The 14,917-nt window shown below is 39.6% G+C and overlaps 1 protein-coding gene across 3 annotated transcripts in view; it reads right to left on the bottom strand.

Annotated features, from left to right (window-relative positions):
• Positions 1–14,917, bottom strand: part of Ac76E (adenylate cyclase type 2 Ac76E) — a 182,774-nt gene that overhangs the window by 120,638 nt on the left and 47,219 nt on the right. For 2 of the 3 annotated variants that reach the window (XM_069503083.1, XM_069503084.1), the window contains exons 1-3: positions 9,005–9,128; positions 4,941–5,069; positions 3,089–3,283 (exon numbers count right to left, since the gene is read on the bottom strand). In XM_069503083.1, the coding sequence (XP_069359184.1) occupies positions 3,089–3,283; positions 4,941–5,069; positions 9,005–9,049 (369 nt within the window). In that variant the 5' untranslated portion in view covers positions 9,050–9,128. Of the gene's footprint in view, positions 1–3,088; positions 3,284–4,940; positions 5,070–9,004; positions 9,129–9,508; positions 9,716–14,917 lie in introns of those variants that run through there. The other variant, XM_069503085.1, reaches the window with a different exon arrangement.

Genomic DNA, 14,917 nt, shown 5'->3' with positions numbered 1-14,917 from the left:
AAGGAAAACATCGTGAGGAAACCTGCATGCCTGAGAGTTCTCCATAATGTTCTCAAAGAAGTCTGCCAATCTGCAAAAGCGTGGTAGACTATGGCTAAAACCCTTCTGACGGAGACCCGTGCTCTGTAACTAGCCGGCGATAACCGGAAGTAAGCCGAAATTCATGAAAGAGTTGCGTGAAAACAGAAACTAAATGGCATGAACTATATATCCATTATCTCTCAGCGCAGTCGGCGAGTAAAAGCGAGTGAAGTAAAAGTAAACAAAAGGCCCCGTTATGAGAAAAACATCCATTTTATCAGTCCTGGTCACCCACTTTGCGGAGCAAACAGACAACTGCACGATAATTTGACACTCACGACGTGACACTGTGCTATATCCGAGTAAAAATGATCTTTTACACTATCCGGTACAACACGACATATCGGACGATACGACTTAATAACTCTTACAAATTAAGTAGCTAGTTTATCGGGACTGGCTGTCTTGCAAAAGTCATACGCTTAGTTTCAGAGAGTGAGTGCCCTGCCTACTGACTCGCTAACTCAGTGTCTAACATTGAATGATAGCCATCGAGCTCATTTGACCTTTATTTTTAACCGACTTCCAAAAATGAGGTGGTTCTCAATTCAGCCCGTTTTTAATCTATTGAACGTTTTCTTCGAAAAATATTTTAATGTCACTCAGTGAAGCAGCAATTTGGAACCAACTAATGTCAAATAAGCTCGGTGGCTATCATTCAGTGATAGACACTGAGTTAGCGAATCACCCCGCTGCGCTGGTCACCCACTTTGCTGAGTAAACAGCCAACTGCACCATAATTTTTTATTTTAACAAAAAAAAAATTACTACGCTTTGTAAAATGCTCGTGACTTCAGCAAGTGTAAGGGCCAGCGTAGGTTTTCTCACGATGTTTTGCTTCACCATTAAGTGCGGCGAGTGGAGTCGAGGCGTGGCGAGTGGCGGCGAGTAGAAGTACAGCGCGACAGGGTGATATGGGCGAGAGTAAGCTAGCTTCTTAGGCAGAGCGCCTCTATGACTCCCAAACAACGCGTCTGCGGCCTGCACGAATACGCCAGAACAACGGCCGGGGTGGCTAGACTGAACTGAAATGAAGTACTCTTTATTTCAATCCACTCCTGACCATTGCGATATTGAGACTTATTCATTATAATCTCATTCTAGACAACCATTTCCTTCTATAAAAGACCGATGTCTTCAATGACATAACACAAAGAAATAATATGCAAACTGTATACCACGTTTCACGACATCGTTTAGAGATCGTATCTGATAATGTAAAAATGCTGAAAATATTTCAGCGATGGTATGGTTTGCTTATTTTATTTATTTATTTTATAAATGACCTGAATATTTTTATCACCTTTCCTTATCTTTGTAAATCGTTTATTCGTCAATCCTAAGTGGTTTTAGTCAAGTTCAACAAGATTTGGAGATACTCACCTCAAAACCTGGTTTTTAATATGAGCTCTTGAGTCCTGTTGTTAATAATTAATATGTTTTTAGGGTTCCGTATCTCAAAAGGAAAAACGAAACCCTTGTAGGATCATTTTGTTGTATGTCTGTCGGTCTGTCAAGAAACCTACAGGGTACTTCCCGTTAACTTAGAATCATGAAATGTGGCAGGCGGGTAGGTAGGTCTTATAGCAGATATAAGTTTTTCAAATAAAAAAAAAACACATTGTGGCTAATTTTCTTGTACACAATCTCTAAACTAAACTAAAATGGCACGTCTAAATCTATTGCTATCCCTTTCATAATGTTGCTTGCGGGAAAGGATAGCACTAGATTTAGACCTGTTAATTTAGTTTAGATTAGAGATTGTGTACAAGAGAATCGGCGCCAAAGTTTGCAAAATTTTCTAAGCGCCTGATAAAAAATCACCAGCAATTTGCCCGTTAAATTTGTTGCTAACAACTCATCCAAAGAAAATATATAAAAGGAAAAAGTGACTGACTGGCTGGTCTATCAACGCACAGCTCAAACTACTGGACGGATCGGGCTGTTTGGCATGCAGATAGCTATTATGACGTAGGCATCCACTAAGAAAGGGTTTTTGAAAATTCAACCCCTAAGGGGGGTGAAATAGGGGTTTGAAATTTGTGTAGTCCATGCGGACGAGGTCGCGAGAATAAGCTAGTTCTGATATAATAATGAAGCAAATTTAATTAAACATGCTTCTGGCATCGTTATTTTCTACCACGTATACTAACTTAAGTAGGTACTGTCTAGGCAATAGTAGTTTACCTACTGACAATGTATATAGGTAAAGCCTATTGTAACACAGCGAAAGTTTTCTTGATTTGAAAAGTTTTATTAAAGTTGCAACAGTAATCTCGCTTAATCCATTAATCGTAGCTAGCCTGAAGGTTTGAATTAAAATTCATAATAAAAGTTCGTTTGTTCTGAAAGAAGCTTACCCTTTGTCTGTAAAAGAGTGCAATTTGCAGATCCAGGTAGTAGGTAGGTACTTAGTTTAGTTAAAGTTAAATGTAAAAGTTAAATGTAATACCTACGTTTCAAACTTATAAAGGAAGTAGATAGGTAAGTACTTACATTAAAGCTCAATTAATATCTCTTTAAAGCTGTGATAGCCTAGTGGTAAGGACGTCCGCTTTCTAAGCGGAGGTCGGGGAATCGATCCCGGGTACGCACCTCTAACTTTTCGGAGTTATGTGCATTTTAATTAATTAAATATCACTTGCTTTAACGGTGAAGGAAAACATCGTGAGGAAACCTGCATGCCTGAGAGTTCTCCATAATGTTCTCAAAGGTGTGTGAAGTCTACCAATCCGCACATGGCCAGTGTGGTAGACTATGGCCTAAACCCTTCTCACTCTGAGAGGAGACCCATGGGCCGTGCTCTGTAATGATGATACCCGAGTATCTCCTTTACTATATTCTAGAACTCCAACGGAAACCGTATCATAGGTGGATTATCGCTTGCTCAGTAGAGCAAGGATGGTTAAGTTATCTCAGCAGCAGTGAACGTATTCCGATAAGCACGGTCTATCAACCGTATTCTAAGAATGCTGCTTGATCAATTGAGCAAGCATGCTAGACTTACCTCAGCAGCGATATACGCGGGTATGACAGAGAGCAGTAAACTCTCCTGTTGTTCTCTCTCGCACTCGAGCTTCACGCGCTGTTCCAGGCAAGTCCTGGTGCCGGCGAACGTGTTCCGATGAGCACGCTCCGTCAACGCGCGGTAGTAGAGGCCGATGCCGCTTGCCGAGAGGAGCAAGGATAGCTCGCAGATTAACTGTGGAAGAATAAGCTTTTGATCCAAAAATGTTAACCTTAAAAAGTTGATGACAAACGTGGTATAAGTAATTATAACACTATGTATTTTTTTGCATTATATTTTGTTATTTAAATACTGCAATAGAAATTCATACAGTCCGCTGACAGTCAGAGGGATAGACTGTCCGTTGGCACGCTTCGGATACGGAATCCTAAATAGACTATAAACCATACGAATATGTCAGTTTCAACTATCTAGCGCTGATGTTTCACTACACATCTGTACGGCTTTACCACTTCTAGACAAAGTCTAAATTCTGTGACCTTCTCCAATTTAATGACACTGTGTTGGTTCAGAAGCAAAATGGTGAGTTTATTAAACTACCCGCAGGTGTCCCTTACTTCGCTGCGGCGAGGAGGTTTGGTACTTAAACCTTCCTGCTCAAGTGCTCATAATGCGCTATCTTAACGACAAGTTGTGTTAATTAAGTATGTAAACTAGTTGCCTATCTACATAATAATCTTTGAAGAGAATGTACCATACTTGGGCAACTTAGGGTACAATATAAGTGCTTAAAAGTTTATGATACCTGCTTAGTCGAAACTTAAATTCAAATTCAAGAACACAGTTTTTATGCCTTACAAGTTCAAAAGCACTGAAAATATTTAAAATTCACTCTAAAGTTTTTCCATAATATTATACATTACTATAATAAAAGAGTGTTTGAAAAACTACATTTACATCCCTGGCGCAGTAGGGAGCGTTGTATTCTTATACGTGGGAGGTCCAAGGTTCGATTCCTGGCAGGGGCAATTGGAAGTTTATGCTTAATTTCTAAATTGTGTCTGGTCTGGTCTGATGGGTGGCTTCGGCCGTGGCTAGTTACCACCCTACTGGGAAGATAATGTGTCTTTATTGTAATGACTGCTTGGACCAAATAATTAAGAACTGACTCATGGTTTGCAAAGATACTTAGCACTTGGATCTTTAACCAAATCAGTTTGCAGATATTATAGGTACAGATAAACCTGGAACCAAAAACTTAGTTTGCTGTAATCCACTGAAAGAGACACATCTGTATGATGCAACATGCAGCATGCGATATGCACCGACCATCCTCCCACTGCTAAACCTGCAGGAAAAGCCAGGCACCAAGCAAGCAATACGGACCACCATTACGCAACCGGCAACACCACACAAATCCCTTAAAACACACTCGACACACGATTTGTATGGTGCTGCATGGTGGTGGTGAGAGAGTCGGCGCCTGCTTCTATACAATAGATCTCTTCTTCTTCTTGAGATACCGTCTCCTATCGGAGGTTGGCAATCATTCAGGCTATCTGCATTTTGGACACTGCTGCTCGGAAAAAAGATCGGGTAGGTACCTACTCTTCCCGTACTATTGGCGTAAATTCTTTAGTCACGATGTTCTTCTACGGCCTGGTGGTCTTTCTTGCTGGTTCTTCTCGGTAGGAAATGCATTCCGAACCAGTGGTAGATGCATCCGACTATTCGAAAGTACTTGTAAAAGTTTATTTGAATAAAAAAGATTTTTATTTATTATTTATTTATCTGCCGGCAATTTTCCCTGAATTATGCGCTGAAAGAGGTCGTATTTGCTATACAATAGATGCAGATAAGTTATACGTTCCAAGACAAAGTTAAGACCAACCTGCTGATAAAATTGGCCTTCCTGTCCTTGCGGGCCTAGGCCTATCGCGACGCCCATGTACGCGAGGGTCAGGGCTGCGGACATGCCCAGCGCTATGGGCCGCGCTATGGGCATCATTGTGTGCACCATCTGAAAAAAAACCATAATGTCAGACCATACTGTAAGAACTGTTGCAGAGTGAACTAGAGTGAGGGAACTCTCGGTTTAAGCCTGAATCGACGTTATGTACAAATATCTCTGGGTGTCATGGAATCAAAGAAAACCGGCCAAGAGCGAGTCGAACACCCGCACGATGAGTTCCGTACCTACAGAAACGACTTCATCTGCGTGGGTTTAGGTTTCTAAAAATCCCGTGGGAAATCTTTGATTTTCCGGGATCAAAAGGGTATGTCCTTCTCCGGAATGCAAGCTATTTCTGTACCAAATTTCATTAAAATCGGTTAAACGGATAAGCCGTGAAGAGCTAGCAGACAGACAGACAGACGAACAGACGAAAAGACAGACACACTTTCGCATTTATAATATTAGTATGGATACTATGGATTGGCTCCGCTTCCGAAATTTAGTCAAGAGAACAGTAGGGGAAACTTGCCTAATTCGTACCCCCTAAGAACAAAGGCATATAATTTCAAATATATTAAAAATAAAGCCATTTGGTTTTCTTATTCAATATTTGGTTCCGGGTCAACGTTCTACACCAGAAACCAAATTTTCAGGTTTGTAACTCATTTTGTCTAAGAGCTAGAGACCTGTGACACGCGGACAGACAGACAGACAGTAGTGTTGTCTCTGTCACTCATACCTACATAACATTTTGTCGGTCTCAATGACAGATACAGTGCTCTACAAATCCTATTTTCTGCCGCGTACTGTTTGATTAATTTACTACAGCACCTACCTCATTGGCAGGTACCGTTACAAAAATTTAAAAAAGAAGAAGAAGAAGTTTAATCTTCGGAATAGTCACATAGGTAGATCTATTCACGAATGATAGTATCTCAAACTGCTCATAATGTCTTATTTATGAGCGCGAATACTTATTCTTTTGCGCGATTGAATACCATCCAGCGCCATCTATGATAGTTTTAGAAAATAAACATTGTTCCAATACAGTAGCTCTCTAAAAAAATGCACTGTAGTTGCAATATAAACCTACCTAGTTTATGAGGAAACCCATATTATTATATCGATCAATATAATAAACTGAGTTTTTTTAGGGTTCCGTAGCTCAAAAGTAAATATAGGAACACTTATAGGATGTTTTCCTAGGATAGAATAGGAGGTAGGATTTATTGTCTGTCTGTCGTGTCTGTCAAGAAAACCTATTCTTCCCGTTGACCTAGAATCATGAAATTTGGCAGGTAGTAGGTCTTATAGCACAAGTAAAGGAATAAATTCGAAAACTGTGAATTAATAATGGGGTACGATTTAGGCGCAGCAGGTACGATTTAGGCAAGTTTACCCTATTTCTAATGGACAGAGCTGAACAATTACAAGTTGAAGATTTCAAGTAATTTCTAAAGCGCTTTAATCGGTTTAATTCCACATTAAACTGCTCCATCTGAAGCGCCCCGGAGTTATAACACTTTAATGCAATTTCGTGATAATTCTTCAGTCCGGATTTACCCTTGGAAATCTCGGAAATCTTCTCTCTAATGCACTTAGTTTGAATTTCATAAGTTTGAGCGGGATTGTCTTTATCTTTTATGACACTTTGTTTGAATCGATTGTTGAATTATTATGAAAATTCTAGTAAGATTCTGCTCAATCGGATACCCATTGTTACCTTTTCTATACGTCTATTAGCTCAATAGAGCCCATTTGAGGGACGTGTGTCCTAGTTGTGACAGCGCATATCAAAGGTTAAGTAACTTTGACCCTAGGCGGTAACTGGATAGGTGACTGACTTACGCATCCAGATCTTTGCGTATTGTCATCTTCTTCTTCTTCTTCTTCTTAAATATATAAAAGGAAAAGGTGACTGACTGACTGACTGACTGACTGACTGAATGACTGAATGACTGACTGATCTATCAACGTACAGCTCAAACTACTGGACGGATCGGGCTGAAATTTGGCATGCAGATAGCTATTATGACGTAGGCATCCGCTAAGAAAGGATTTTTGAAAATTCAACCCCTAAAGGGGTGAAACAGGGGTTTGAAATTTGTGTAGTCCACGCGGACGAAGTCGCGAGCATTAGCTAGTGTTATATAATTTATCAAACACGCTGTATGTTTCTTGTGACATAATACTTATCTATTCCAATCACAGAAGCTTCCAACATCAATGATTCTAATAACCTTCTAAATATATTAAAAGGAAAAGGTGCCTGATTGACTGACTGACTAACTGACTGACTGACTGATCTATCAATGCAAAGCTCAATTTACTGGACGGATCGGGCTGAAAATTAGCATTTAGATAGCTATTATGACGTAGACATCCGCTAAGAAAGGATTTTTGAAAATTCAACCACTAAGGGGGTGAAATAGGGGTTTAAAATTTGTATAGTCAACGCGGACGAAGTTGCGAGCATAAGCTAGTCTGAATATATAAAAGGACTAGCTTATGCTCGCGACTTCGTCCGCGTGGACTACAAAATTTCAAACCCCTATTTCACCCCCTTAGGAGTTGAATTTTCAAATATCCTTTCTTAGCGGATGCCTACGTCATAATAGCTATCTGCATGCCAAATTTCAGCCCGATCCATCCATTAGTTTGAGGTGTGCGTTGATAGATCAGTCAGTCAGTCAGTCAGTCAGTCAGTCAGTCAGTCAGTCAGTCAGTCACCTTTTCCTTTTATAGAAAATGTGACTGGCTGACTGATTGAGCTATCAAAGCACAACTCAAACTACTGGACGGATCGGGGTGAAATGTGGCATACAGATAGCTATTATGACTCAGGCATCCGCTAAGAAACGATTTTTTAAAATTCAACTCCCAAGGGGGTGAAATATAGGGGTTTGAAATTTGTGTAGTCCACGCGGACGAAGTATATTATAAGACTATCTCTAGGACCAGCGGTATAGGCTGTGCTTTGATATATAAATCAGTCAAGACTTTAAATTGTATATATACAGATTAAGCTTGTAGTTCCTTGTAAAATCTACTTACCAACCTAATATCTAGGTAATATTACGACAGCGTTGAACAAAAACTTTACACCTAACTAACTTTTAATCGCATCGTTCGGGAAGCAAACAGTCGAATGATAAAAGTTAACGCGAACTAAATAATGACAGTTTATGCTACAGCTTTCTACATTGGCGAGTTTGCTTGACCTCATTATAATTTGCTTTCAACTTTTAGTTCGTTCAATAGGTATAGTTTTTTTCTGAATACTAAGGTACTATAAATTCTATTAAGAGTCGCAGCTCAAATGGCTGAAACTGTTATCGGAAGTTACATTTGTAGGGTTCAGTAGCCAAGGCAAAAACGGATACCTTATACCTAGATTAGTCATGTCTGTCTGTCTGTCCGTCCGTATGTCACAGCCACTTTTTTCCGAAACTATAAGAGCTATAGGTACTGTTGAAACTTGGTAAGGTAAAATTTTGGGGGTTCCCCATACTTAGAACGAAAATCCAAAAAAAATATTTTTTCAAACCCATACGTGGCGTATCTAGATAGGTCTTCAAAAATGATATTGAGGTTTCTAATATAATTTTTTTCTAAACTGAATAGTTTGCGCGAGAGACACTTCCAAAGTGGTAAAATGTGCGTACCCCCCCCCCCCCCCTGTAACTTCTAAAATAAGAGAATGATAAAACTAAAAAAATATATGATTACCATGCACCACCGAAAATTGGTTTGAACGAGATCTAGTAAGTAGTTTTTGATTTATCGTGCAAAATGTCGATAAAATACGATCGTAGTACGGAACCCTCAGTGCGCGAGTCTGATAAGTGAGCGTTTTGACTTTGATAAAAAGTTGCTGATGTGATTAGGCCCAGGCTGAAAGTCGCCACCACTGAGCCAGACAATGCCAGCAGCGCCTCCCACTCGGTGGTCGCAGGCAACAACACTAGTGATAAGACTATAGAATAGAATGCTATACTGACCAGTATCAAAGCGAATAGCGGCAAAGGAGCGTGGTGCGTGGCCATCAGTGTGCCAGCGCCCAGGCTGATAGTCACCAGCACTGAGCCAGACAATGCCAGCGCCTTCCACACAGCGGCCGCTGGCAACAACACTAGTCATAAGGCAATAGAATAGAATGCAATACTGACCAGTATCAAAGCGAATAGCGGCAAAGGAGCGTGGTGCGTGGCCATCAGTGTGCCAGCGCCCAGGCTGATAGTCACCTGCACTGAGCCAGACAATGCCAGCGCGTTCCACACAGCGGCTGCTGGCAACAACACTAGTCATAAGGCAATAGAATAGAATGCAATACTGACCAGTATCAAAGCGAATAGCGGCAAAGGAGCGTGGTGCGTGGCCATCAGTGTGCCAGCGCCCAGGCTGATAGTCACCAGCACTGAGCCAGACAATGCCAGCGCCTTCCACACAGCGGCCGCTGGCAACAACACTAGTCATAAGGCAATAGAATAGAATGCAATACTGACCAGTATCAAAGCGAATAGCGGCAAAGGAGCGTGGTGCGTGGCCATCAGTGTGCCAGCGCCCAGGCTGATAGTCACCAGCACTGAGCCAGACAACGCCAGCGCCTCCCACTCGGCGGCCGCTGGCAACAGCGCCATTGCCAGAACCACTGATAGTATGAATATTATCACTGACAGCACTGATACCGCTGTCACTTGTGATGATAAATCCTGTAACAAGGGAAAAAATTTTGATTGTATCGTCTCAGTTCATGACAGTAAGAGCTAGCGCGTACCGTCCGTCCGTCTGTCTGTCTGTCTGTCTGTCTATCTGTCTGTCTGTCGAGAAACCTACAGGGTACTTCCCGTTGACCTAGAATCATGAAAGGAAATCATTCTAGCTAAATAAATTGGGAGTTTTCTGAAAGTGCCGGTCAACAAAAAAAAATTAGTACGTATTGTTAGAACTAGTCATTTGGAGCAATAGTTAAAATGGCACCAAAGTTGTAAGATTGCTCTGAGCCAAGTTATACAGGTTTGATGATTCATCATTTCCATACATTTTATCGATTTCTTAAAGTGCTGGGAAACATAACTCGTCTTGGCGGGGGCACTGCCGTGCGCCCTGATAATGATGGATATCGCTAGAACTAATGACTGAAGCAATTGTCATTATGGCCCGACAGCTGCCTGCTATTCAAGAAATAGGGCAGTACTTTATAGGTTTTCTTGACAGACACGACAGACACAGACAACAAAGTGATCCTATATAAGTGTTTCTATATTTCCTTTTGAGCTACGGAACCCTAAAAAACTCAGTGTATAAAATAATATGGGTTTCTTCATAAAATAGGTAGGTTTATATTTCACCTACTTATATTTTTGCATTGCATTGATTTGCATTTTTCTATATTGTATTTTCTGTATTGGAACAATATTTATTTACTAAAACTATCATAGATGGCGCTGGCTGGTATTCAGTCGCGCAAACGAATAAATATTTGCGCTCAACAATAAGACGCTCTTATTGAAGAGCAGTTCGAGATGGTATCATGGTATCAAGATGTGATGAATTCGAACACATAATTTCTTTTTCTTCGAATTTTTGTAACGGTACCTGCCAATGGGGTAGGTGCCATGATATGTCTATGAAATCTTATTGTAGAAGTTAAATGTCTTATTTTAGAAGTTACAGGGGGGGGGACACATTTTACCACTTTGAGAAGTGTCTCTCGCGCAAACTATTCAGTTTAGAAAAAAATGATAAACCCCAAATTTTTTTTTTTTCTATTTTTGTGTAAAAATCTTAATGCGGTTCACAGAATACATCTACTTACCAAGTTTCAACAGTACCTATAGCTCTTATAGTTCCGGAAAAAAGTGGCTGTGACATACGGACGGACAGACAGACAGACATACAGACAGACATGACGAATCTATAAGGGTTCCGTTTTTTGCCATTCGGCTACGGAACCCTAAAAACACACTTTCGCATTTATAATAAGGGTTTATAATAATTCTGATGTACGGGTTTAAAACAAAAAATACTGAAAACAACGAAACGAACATTTTTTGGGGTTTTCTTTCATGGTTTATAGGTCGGAAAAGAAATATTTTATGCACCCAAAATAATATGGTGTTCATAATTATGTACGGAACCCATAAAGAGCGAGGTCCGTCTTGCACTGAACCGGTTTTTAAAACAGGCCTGAAATCTATTACATATTTAGCCGAATAAGGCCAACTATTCAAAGGTCCAAAAAGACCTCAAAAAATTATAAGTAATTCAGCTCGAAGAATCTTTTATCGGAATTTCATATTGTGCCCTGAATATAAGTAATAGAATATCGAAAACATCTGGGGTAATTGTAAAAAGGCAAAGACATTTAAACTTTGTAAAGCTTATATAGAGAGGAAATAGCTACAAAAATTGGCCATTTAGCTACTATACGTGGTGACTTTTTAGTCGTCTTACAAAAGCGACATCTTGAAAAGGATATTGGTGCCGATTCTCTTATACACAATCTCTAAACTAAACTAAAATGACACGTCGAAATCTATTGCTATCCCTGTCATAATGTTGCTGGCGGAAAAGGATAGCACTAGATTTAGATCTGTTAATTTAGTTTAGTTTAGAGATTGTGTACAAGAGAATCGGCCCCAATGTTTACTATCTATTTAGTAATTTAAAAAATAAAGAATATTTCAATAAAAAATGTTTAATAATAAGGTTTATTGAATAACAACATAATTATAGCGAAAGCAAAGACAACCGCTGTGCATCAGCTGACGCGCGTAGTTCCTTTTATCTCCAGTCATTCATTTTAGCGATGTTCGATAGGTTAGATAAAATAACTTTCCAACCAATATAATTATTATTATTTTGATTACTTTTTTAAATTGTATTTATATAATTTTTATTACTTATTGATTTTAGACATTGGCTTCTTTATATACTCTTTTGTAAGACGACCAAAAAGTCACCGTGTAAGTATTATGTGTTACTAAGTACTAAATTCGACAACACCCCAGTTTAAATTTTCGTGATGTCGCTAAAGTTAATTAAGCTACTGTAAGCCAGAAAGACAAAAGCTACTTTTTATCCCAAAAATCAATGACTTTCCAAATAAAATGAAAAAATTTATATTAGGCTATATATAGGCCGCCATTATCAAATTATCACTTTTTTTGTCATTATCATAGCAGGGCATTCGTGGTTTTTATTTTTTAATCACAACTTGTTTTATACTTTAGAAATGCTTCATAAAAATGGCCCTATTATCCGCTCTAGCTTTCAAATCTCTTTGTCTTGAGGTCAATATTTTCCTTGTGGCGGGCTTTTTATCAAAAGTCCAATAGACCTATTGTGTTATAGCCCGGTTATAACTTCTATTACCTACATTTTTTCTTGAATTATATTATCGTCGGCGCCTGCTTAGAGGATTTCGATTTGGGGGCGTGATTGAATTTAGTTTCTTTTTGTGGAAAAAGTGGCCCTTTTATGTTAATACTACATTTTGCTCGCGACTTCGTCCGCGTGGACTACACAAATTTCAAACCCCTATTTCACCCCCTCAGGGGTTGAATTTTCAAAAATCCTTTCTTAACGGATGCCTACGTCATAATAGCTATCTGCATGCCAAATTTCAGCCCGATCCGTCCAGTAATTTGAGCTTTGCGTTGGTAGATCAGTCAGTCAGTTAGACACATTTTCCTTTTATATATTTAGATTTACGTAGGACTAGGTTATTCACGCGACTTCGTCCGCGTTGAGTAAGATTTTTAAGGATTCCTGTGGAATTTCTCAAAGTTATTTCTTAGGCGCCAAATCCACGATAGGCGGTAATCTCGCCATGCCACCAAATTCAATATAACTCTTAGAGCGTTTGTGTACTCATCTGTATTCAGTTCGTATCCGTCATTTTTCGAAGTGGCCGTCATACAAATACGTACTCATTCGATTCGTATTTTTACGGAATCCATGATTTCACGGATGAGTGCACAAACGCCCTTATTCTGCGGCCCAGCTGGGAGCGGGCGTGGCGGCCAGCGGGTGCGATGCCATACTCTCCGACCCGCTCTCGATTAGTTCTTCTCCTTCCAATTTCTTGTAAATATAAGGAGTTTGCTCTACACCCGCTGACACCTGGGACGCAGACTCATAGGCTGAGATCTATAGAGCGCACTTTGACTTTGCTCAGGCTTAAGTTTCAGTCAAAACGAGACAGATTCGTAGCAGCAATATAATGCTGTTTCGTTTTAACAATGTCTTAAGAAAGTCAAAGTACGCTCTATATAGATCTCAGCCATAGACCAATCTATTGATGTTAAACAGAACCTACAGGCTCGATTTCAAAAAAGGAGAAGGTTCTCTGTTCAAGAAATCTGGTTTTCTGGAGAAAAAATACTCGCTGCACGGGAATCATTATCATCATGACCGCCGGCTCACTACAGAGAACAGGTCTTCTCTCAGAGTGAGGACGGTTTTGGTCATAGTCTACATGGATTGGCAGACTTCACACACCTTTGAGAACATTATGGAGAACTCTCAGGCATGCAGGTTTCCTCACGATGTTTTCCTTCAACGTTAAAGCAAGTGATATTTAATTAAGTAAAACGCACATTATTCCAATAAAGAATGCAACATGCATGTTTGTGGTGCAATAAAGAATACATATAAATGCATACATACATAACTCCGAAAAGTTAGAGGTGCGTGCCTGGGATCGAACCCCCGACCTCCGATTAGGAGGCGGACATCCTAACCACTAGGCTATTACAGCTGAAGGCATGGGAATGAATCAGATTAAAATGGTTACCACACCAACAGCGTTACGAAACGGAAATGACGTCATAAAGCTTTTCCTCTTCGCGAAGGAACTGATTGAAATAACTTCCTCTCAGTAAGATAATCGATTCAACATCATTAATCATTATTTTCAAATCCTTAACATCAGTTTAGTCTGATGATGTCATCTGCATTATGTCGGTGAAACAACAAATACTGACTTTTTAGGGATCCGTACTTCAAAAGGAAAACCGGAACCCTAATAGGATCACTTTGTTGTCTGTCTGTCGGACTGTCAAGAAACCTACAGGGTACTTCCGGTTGACTTAGAATCATGAAATTTGGCAGGTAGGTAGGTCTTATAGCAGACCTTAGGGGAGAAATCTGGAAACCGTGAATTCAGGGTTACATCACAGAAAAAAATTAAATTGTGGTCATGAACTAATAATTAGTATTTTCAATTTTCGAAGTAAGATAGCTATATCAAGAAAAGCTTTCACTTGTGCTTTCTAAAACAGATTTTTATGCATCATAGTTTTTGAATTAGCCTGCAAAATGTCGAAAAAATACGACTGTAGTACGAAACCCTCGTTGCGCGAGCCTGACCTTGCCCTTGGCCGGTTTTATTTTATTTATTTATTTATTTTTATTATTCATGTACCAAAAATTGTAGTTACAAAGTAATAATAAATTAAGTTACATCGGAAATGCTTATCTCTAAACAGAGATTTCTTCCAGCTTCCCATTCAAGGTTGTGAGTAAGGCGTATCAAGACGTGGAATAGGTCTACGGTACTAGAATCTAATAAACTACATAAATATCTATTATGTAGTTTATGTAGGTTTTCATTATAGAAGGAATGTTTCTAATATGGCAGACCTACCCTAGGTATAATTTCACAAGCAAGTGTTATACCTATTAATACATTATGTACCTAAGTACTATATACGAAATATTATGACTATTATTATTATACCAACATAATTTGCATTCCAATGCATTTAAGGCATGTCTACATTATCGTAGTTTGCATTCTTCATCATCATCAACCAATAGACGTCCGCTGCTGGGCATAGGTCTCTTGTAAAGACTTCCACACGCCACGGTCTTGCACCGCCTGAATCCAGCCGCTCCCTGCGACTCGT

Source organism: Maniola hyperantus, chromosome 14, assembly GCF_902806685.2.
Source record: "Maniola hyperantus chromosome 14, iAphHyp1.2, whole genome shotgun sequence".
NCBI classification, from domain to species: Eukaryota; Metazoa; Arthropoda; class Insecta; order Lepidoptera; family Nymphalidae; genus Maniola; species Maniola hyperantus.
Note: the sequence above shows the minus strand (reverse complement) of the source record. Positions and strands in the feature narration are given on the sequence as shown.